Here is an 8930-nt window from a genome sequence, read left to right as displayed (position 1 = left end):
TAGGCCTAGGGCTGCCCATATTGCCCATGAGATAATTTCGGCAAAGTTCTCATATATCGAGGTATGAGATCTTCTGCCTTTGCGTGATATTGTCATTTCAAATAATCTTCCCCCTTTTTTTAAAGTCTTTACCTGTTATTCCTTCCATGTTTATCATTTTCTATAAGAGAGCAGCCTCGTGTCTCTGTGTGCATTTCCGTCCTTTTTAGGTATTTTGTCTTTTTTTTTTGGGCGGGGGGGGGGGGGGGGAGGGGTAATTTGCCTTAGTTTGGTCAGTTCAATAATTAATCTGCCTTAGTTTTGTCAAGTCAGTAATTGCCTATTGTTCATGACAGAACTGCAAATTACCAATCCTGCTTTTCAGCAGTCCCCTCCTTTTCCGACAATTTTGCTTTGATACTCTCGTAAAAGTCACAAAATATTACGCTTGTATTGATAGCACTTTACACAATGTCGATGGCAAGTCATAGATTGATATTAAACATGGCATAGTGCACTATACCACAAATGACGTCACGGTATAGCATCCTTTTCTCCATCGGCATTTTGTTCTCATCATTATCTTCACAGCAATATTATGTTTGATAACATGACCCTTTATCGCTAATCACCGAACAAGATTTCATTGACTGATTTTGCAAATGTAATTACAGTATAAATACTGTATAATCATGATTATCAGTACCATATTGTTTTCACAAGAATGTAATTACACGTACATTATTATCACTACCCTATTATTATGACGATGATTACGATGAGAAGTGCATGAGAAAGTGACTATAGAAAGAGCAGTAAAAGTATGACGATTTAATAGCAGCGATAAAAGCAGTACAAGTATCTTCAATGAAAATGTAAACTAGTCTCGGTATTCAAACCAAGACACTTTTATACCACAGAGAAACATTCAAGAACTTTGGCACGTCGTGTTTTCTGGTCTTTATGGAGGCAATGTTTAGAACATTGCACTTTTGTTTATTTTATTTCAAACAAATTACTTCACAAAGGAATCTGCCACAGCAAAACACAGTCAATGTCATAAATAAGCAAATTTCTTCACATTGCAGAAGTCCATAATATTACGACAAATCAAAGCCATCATCACAATATCTATACAGCAAAAGTTGTGAAACAATTGTCAGCTTCTCAAGGAATGTAACGATGCTTCCTCCACATTCTAGCCAGGATGACTTATGTCTTTACTGTCTACCTGCACTACATTGGTATTTTGTAAGTCTATTCCAGCATAGATTGCATATTATGAAAAGCGGCCATCAATTTCGATAATACAGCTAGTCACAGAGTAGTGAATCAGTTTGGTTATGGTTCATCTCTATCCGTATGAGTAATGCCAGCAGGCAAACGCGCAAAACCACGATTGAAATTTTAAAATTAAAAAGAAAAAAAAATGAAGAAAAAAAAATCTTTCACATTCAAAACACAGCTGGTATATTTAAAACCCTGGAAGAGTTTTGTTGTTTTGATTTTTTCTTTTTCTTTAAAGAGCGTTTGAATGGACAAATTTCGAAACTATGCACAGGATACACCCTTCATAAACATTGTGGAATGGAAGTACAACTTGTATTAAGATTTTGAGACACTTAACAAGGGTGAAATGTGCCATATAAAAAACCAGCTATTATTATTATTACCAGTCATAAACGCCTGCTGAACTCAACTATCAAAAGAAAAATCTGAAAATAAAGTGGTTTATTTATGACAATTTTAACCACAATCACCCAAAAGTAGCCTATTGAAACTCAGAGTAAGAGCGCTGCTAAGTATTTTGCTTTCCTGAACAAATAAAAAAGGGGAATGCTGAAAAAGACCTGCCCCATGGAATACTGTTCAGTGCTAGTATAGACACGAACGTGTGGGAGCAGCAGGATCACTTCTGAAAATGTCAACGTAGACACGGAATGGAATTTGACCTGAATACATGTTCAGTCCTACCAACTGTCGTGATGCAGCCTTTTTGGTTCTGACTCCTCAACATCACAACAATGGCACTTACTACCTTTAATGTTAGCAATCCTCAAATCTTACCTGGACATTCAAGTAGGAAAAGGAGTTACAAGTACTCTCAAAAATAGAATGTCATTTCTTTTTAGACAAAATATCCCCATACTCTGCTACCTTCCTTCCGATACAAACAGACACTGCATTAAAAAAATCAAGACAAAGTTAATTCAAATATATATCTGAGATCAACGCCAAAATCTACACATCATTTCATGTATTAAACAGTTGCGGGTTATGAGACAAAATACTCTGCGGGAAAAGACAAAAATCCCTAGACTTTTGAACACCCTTTACAGCCTTCTTTATATACTGCATCATCTAAAATTTGACTCCACAAAAATCAGATATGAACATTTCATCACACAGCCAGCCAAATGGAATTCATCAATAACATTGGAATATCAAAATTTAAAGACTGGCATGAACAAATAATGGCACACACTTTAAGCAGTAGATGGACCTATGTCACAGAAACTTGTCAATAAATTAAGTACCTTTTTTTTTTCTTGTTTCAAAGTAGAACCAGCTACCAAGAGGTTACCAAGAGGCTTATGTAAAAACATACACACATTTCCACCTACCTTCTAAGATATTATGCAGTATACGTGGCACACAAATTAGCAGTGTACAGTGAGCTACCTCTGATAGCTTCTGTAAATCAAGGAATGTTCGCATGCATTTAATTTCGCAAAGTTTGTGAAAGCCAAGATTTGGGAAATTAGAAAGCATGTGAAAGTTCTTGTCTACACTATACGCATCAAATGTTAGAGGCAACTCGCGAAAATTTCATACTGCAAAAAAAGGCCGTCGGCTCCAATGCGTGAAAATTTCATGCCGCGGAAATATTGTGTTTTACAGTAACGGCCAGTGGCTTATAAGACAATGTAGATGCATTGTAACAAAACACATACACAGAAAAAAAAGAGAGAGAAAAAAAAAAGCACGTACACTTCACTCCCATTATAACGAACACGGTTATAACAAAATTATCATTACAACAAAGTAAATATTCAGGTCTCAAAGTGTTCGTACTATTCGGCTATAACAAAATTTTGATAAACCTCCTCTCACAAAATTTCGTTTTAACGGGAGTGCACTGTGGTTCATGTATATCTACACACCTCTTTATTAAATAACAATACAAAATTACATCTTGAGCAAAGAACTGTACAAAAAAAAAATGAATAAATTAAAAAGGCATATTCTCTCCTATTCAATCACGCCAACATGTCACGCTGACTTATAAAACTATAAATTATGATACATTTTGGCAACAGAACCCAGAGTCCTCCTCCACAACTTCATGATAAAGGTGGCACTGCTATTTTGGGGTTCTATTCCATAGCAGATGCATCGAAGCAGTATACATGCAAAACTCCTCTGTCAAACACTCTAGGAGATTTCAATGTGTACAAGGGACGTGTCCTCCACATCTATTAAAATAAATAAGTAAATGAAGGTACAGTGTATAAATAGCACAGCATTTCTAGAGCCCACTTTGCTACCTCAATCTGCGGACATGACAACACAGAAAATAGAAAGTAAATACGGGTTCAATCACATGTCATCAAACAAATTTTAATTTTGTTTTGTTTTGTTTTTGCTTTCTTTCACCAAATTACGGCAGCATTTCTGCACTGCCATTATAGTCTCATATGCCAGCCATTTTCATTTAATTTTTTTACATCCATGCCACACATTGATGTATTTTTTTAAAATATGGCAAATTTACAAAGGCTGGCTGCAATACAGTCATAAGATAAATACAGAGAATGCTCATATTATTTATATCAAAATTTTTAATGAGAGAGAACAGTTGAATGTTTGATGCACTTCTAAGACACAATGATAAAGTGATGGAATAGCACATCACATACATGAGAGTTAGCATCTGTATTTCCATCCCCATAGTTATATTGCCCATTCACCTGCCATAAAATTGGCAACCAATGTCTCATTCATTCTGTTGTCTCTTTCTTTTGATATGAACATAACTACCACACAAACCTATCTATTGTGATGATACTATGAAAGCTGTAGCCAAAAAAGCATTATCAACCACAGATCTACGCTTGCACAGTTGTCATAGAAACATTGCATGCCTTCATAAGCATCTGACAAGGAGTGTATGGTAATATGTGACCCGCTACAACAAAAGGATCCTAACGTCGCTGATGGCTGAGCTAAGAAAATCGATAGAATAGATGCAATTCCAAAAGTTCAGATAAATGTCATTGATGGATAATGTGATATACAATAGCTGAAAGAACAGTGTACTACTAAGGCAACGGTGGACTGCAATATTATTGCTCCCTTGGTTGAATTGTGGTACAAGTACTTCCAAAACTGAGGCAGATATGAGTGTGGGATTATAAAGAACTGTACAACCCACTGAAACTGCTTTGATGTGGTCATTATTGGTTTTATAAAGAATTCTGAAGTGCTGTTGCAGTGTTAAGACACATAATTACGACTGGCCGGATCAGAGGTTAACTTGTACATAGTCACTCAGTGTTGTATATAGTCACTATTAAAGTGTTGTACATAGTCACTTAGTGTTCTACATAGTCACTCAATGTTGTACATAGTCACTATTAAAGTGTTGTACATAGTCACTCAGTGTTCTACATAACACGTGTAGTCACTCAGTGTTGTATATAGTCACTATTAAAGTGTTGTATATAGTCACTCAGTGTTGTACATACATGTAGTCACTCAGTGTTGTACATAGTCACTCAAGTGTTGTACGTGTACATAGTCACTCAGTGTTGTACATAGTCACTCAGTGACAAGTTTGAATTATGTGTGCATTCATCCCATGAAAAGCAAACAACCTGCTTTTTACCTGGGGTTACCTGGGTACCCTCAGGTAAGAATTTTGACACACTGGACCAAATAATTAGAAGCAACAATCATCTAATGTACATGTATCACCACAACACACACACAGGAAGGTCTCCCACAGAATTTACATATGTGATAAATTCTATAAATGCCATCCAATTGTTTCTTGGTGTCCTTTTCACAGAAATCATGGCTATGCAAGCAACACTTCAATGGCAGGTCTATTTAGTTTTTAGTCTTTCGTAGACTTGAGGTCCCCTTTAACCATGATAGAATTGATGGAAAAAGTGGTGTGGAAAAAATAAGTCTGTCGTTGACGCTTATTGTGCTTCCGCTTTGCAGTTTGCTCTTACACTGCATAACATCATCACATCCTGTATGATACAATCTATCATATTTTCATAAATTACGGAAATGCAGCATATCTCATGCCCACTTTAGTCAAGGTGTCCGGCGTAACACCACATCAAACTTTTTAGGCTCTTTGGTGGCTACAAGAAATTGGAGATGTTGTCGTCTCCCTAGAATTTGTCATGACTTTCTTTTAAAATATACATTGATAAGTACTACACTGTCTACAGGAATGTTGATACAAAAAACCCACCACCTATTGCTTTCAATGCTGGCAATGAAAAACTGTATTTGGTCCAAGACACTATCCTTTACATCGAGAACTGCAGCCTGTCTTCATAGATATCTACTGAGCAAAGGCATCATCTTGCATAATCCCATCAATTGCAACATACTCATATACCACAACATTCAATTGTCAATCATGTTCCATTCCATCCATATATAAATGTATGTATGCATGTACAGTATACACACTTGTAGGCCATGTATGTAATATGAATGTAAGTACCTGTTATGTATACATATGCAATACGAATACCTATGGCTTTTAAAGACTCTGCCGTGATATAATTTCTCTCATATTGATCAGAAACGACTTTCTAATAACACTTAAGTGTCCATAATGATAAAGAGACAATAGTACACCTGTCTGGCAAGATACAGTACTTCCTTCGTTGCATAACCTTCACTTTCATGTGTGAACGAGAATTTTAACCCATTGACCGTGAAATATCATTATTCTGTATAGATTTAATACATGGCACGTCCGGTTACCATACGAGATGAGTACACTAAAGATTTTCAAACATCTGTATAACCAAGAGCACTTCACACATATGTACGAGACACATGAATTGCAGGGTGCAAAACCTGGTGAAGTGGTTTGCCTCAAATACACACAGGAAAATGCATACAGACCTGTCAATCAGTATGAGTACAATACGCCAGATGGCGGATTGTACTCCAAATGGGGAAAAAAAAAGAGTGTAAACATTTAACAACCTCTGCATGTACATGGCTTCTTTTCGAAGATCTCATATAGTTTCTGCATCATTTAAAACTAGAAAAAAAATCACCACATGCCGATGACTGTGTATGCTATGGAGGGCACACGGCAAGGAATGACAAACAAGAGCGATCCTAAAAAAAAAACCCCAAACAACTTGTGGTGCTCGCATGGGACCTACAGGTGTAGCGTCATTCAGAACTGAATCTATCAGTCAAGCAATGTCACAAAGTTAAATGTCTGAACACTGACGATGACACTTGTTACGTGCATCTCAAATTGACTTCTGTCATCATCAAGAATGAGCGTAGTCCTGCACATCAAACCTTGCGTCTTCAGCACCTCTTGTCCTCTGGAGTTTGTCGGTCAACCCCCTGAAAGGACAGCACCCTCACACGCTAGCATTCAGGCCGCGCAGTCGGACCAGCTCCTCATACTCCTCGTCCAGCGCCAGACAACGTTCAAACTCTCGCCGCAGTTGGTCCGCTTCGGCTGAGCCCGCAGAGTCCTCCAAAATGTTCTGAAAAGCGTCCGAGGTGGAGTCTGGCACGTCCTTAGACTCACTAGGTCCTATGTTAAAAACAAGTAACCAGACAAAACAATAACAGTATTAAATACCTTAAAACCAGAAATTTAGCAAGTATGAAACTTTCATGAATTTCACTGGGAGCAAATATCCACAAAAGAAAAAGCACAAAAGTTTTTATTCAAAAAAATGCACTGAATATCTGTCTCCAATTCGCGGACGTTTAATGCTGCAATAAAGGCCATCGGCTTCAGTTCGCGAAAATTTCATGCCACAAATGTTTCTAGTTTTACATCATTATGATCATCATTTTTCACAGCATCATTTTCTATTTACACCCTGAAATCAGCAAAAGGAGGAAAATTTGGACCATCTTCACACCAGGGGCCCGTTGCATAAAAGTTACTATTATGGTCAGGTAACTTTGCCATCCAATGGTAACTACCATGGAATTCTTGATTTTGATTGGCTGTTGAGTATTGTTGCCATGGTAGTTACCATTGGATGGCAAAGTTACCATAATGGTAACTTTTATGCGATGGGCCCCAGGTGGACCCTGTTTTTTTTTAAAACATCCAGTTTGGATAAGATACAGTCTGTATAATCATTTCAAAGTTAGGAAGCTCAGTCTGTATCATCATCTTGCCTTAACAGAAAAAGTTGTCTCTAGTGACTTTTTGCAAATCTCGTGGTGCAAGCCTATGAATCAAAATGAAAAAGTTGCATGGGCCAACTTTCCCTATAGGCTTGAAACTACGTCTTAGGTCAACAATGTTCATTTTCAATTTGAGTGTTGTCTGATGGGGTAATCCTATTAAACTTTGCGGTCTTCTCTTGTGACCTTTTTGTTAGTTTTGTGATGCACGGTTATGAACGCCAATGAAATTAGCATGTTGTCTGTCTGTAGGAGTACTCCTACAAAGTATATGATGTTTAATGACATCACAGGTGGATAAAAACATACGGTGAATAATCACTATAGGAAGGGTAAAATGGTACCAGGCCATGGCATAAACACATGCTGTAAAGGTCAACAGAATGATAAACAACTGAAATTGTAAAATGATCGCGTAATAATTATCAAGACCTCCTGAAGATTAGATGATATATCTCAAAGCAATTCAAAGTCTCTTGAAAGCACCTTTGATACTGGATATTACATTTTCTGTACATGATCTTGTACATTATAAGAAAGAGACCACTCAAAACAGCAAGCTACAATAATGAATAAAAATAAATCAAAAAGAGGACAGAACTTGAAGAACACAAAGGAGGAGAAGAACAAAAGGATGGGGAAAAGATGAAGAAGATAACAAAATAATACAATAAGGCCATTCACATTAACAATAAAAATTTTTGACATTTTAAAGTTACAACATTACAGGAAAATGATTATAATACCAGAAATGCTCAGAGTATTCATCCCCCATTAAATCGCACATCTTGTACGCAGTCATCAATATTTTACAAAAGGTACTATTTTATGGAACAATTTGAATATAGTTTTCAGGATCAGTAAGACCGTAAGACAATTTAAAAGATTATATAAACAACATCTTTATGATGCAATTAAGTTACAAGTTGATGAATAGTTAAATATGGAGTTTTCTTCTTTTCTTTTCTACTTTCATATCTACACGTATCCGTTTTTTTTATTGATTCAAGTTGTAAATCTTATCGTATTTTGTATTCATGTTTGTTTCAATTCAGTTACAAACCAATGATGATAAATGATTACATATATTTACATCACAATATTTAAGGGATCATTTTCAATAAGCCTACTTTGTGCTTCTCATGATTCCGCCACTATCATATTTGACACCATGTGTTTTTGTTTGTTTGTTTGTCTGTCTGTTTGTTTTTAATGCAAAGTTTGTAAACCAATTATGAAAGTGGAAATAAATGAAATGAAAATGAATGAAAATGAAAAGTTGCCAGGCAAGTGTGCTAAAACCCATCTGGAATGCTACCAGTAGAATATAAAAAAAGAAAAAAGAAAGACCAAAAACAACACAAAATAACACATCTGAGTGAGATGAGTTTGCTATAACTATTCAGTTGCAGCTTGCTCTCAAGATTTGCCACGTAAACCCTCACCACAGAAAATTCATGACACATGTCACATGACTTCAACTTGATTTGATCACTTCCCGCAGCCACATGAAGAGGTATGTG

General features: G+C 36.4%; 1 protein-coding gene across 1 annotated transcript in view; it reads right to left on the bottom strand.

The window, feature by feature from the left end:
- Positions 1-6617: 6617 nt before the first annotated feature.
- The window catches only part of LOC139741362 (PAS domain-containing serine/threonine-protein kinase-like), a 42392-nt gene continuing 40079 nt past the window's right edge, over positions 6618-8930 (bottom strand). The window contains exon 21 of the mRNA XM_071651944.1: positions 6618-6796. Coding sequence (XP_071508045.1) covers positions 6618-6796 — 179 coding nt within the window. The remainder of the gene's footprint in view (positions 6797-8930) is intronic.

This window comes from Diadema antillarum, unplaced genomic scaffold (assembly GCF_040938485.1).
Source record: "Diadema antillarum isolate AM-2024a unplaced genomic scaffold, OU_Dant_1.0 seq00000923_RagTag, whole genome shotgun sequence".
NCBI classification, from domain to species: domain Eukaryota; kingdom Metazoa; phylum Echinodermata; class Echinoidea; order Diadematoida; family Diadematidae; genus Diadema; species Diadema antillarum.
This window is presented reverse-complemented; position numbering and strand designations above follow the sequence as displayed.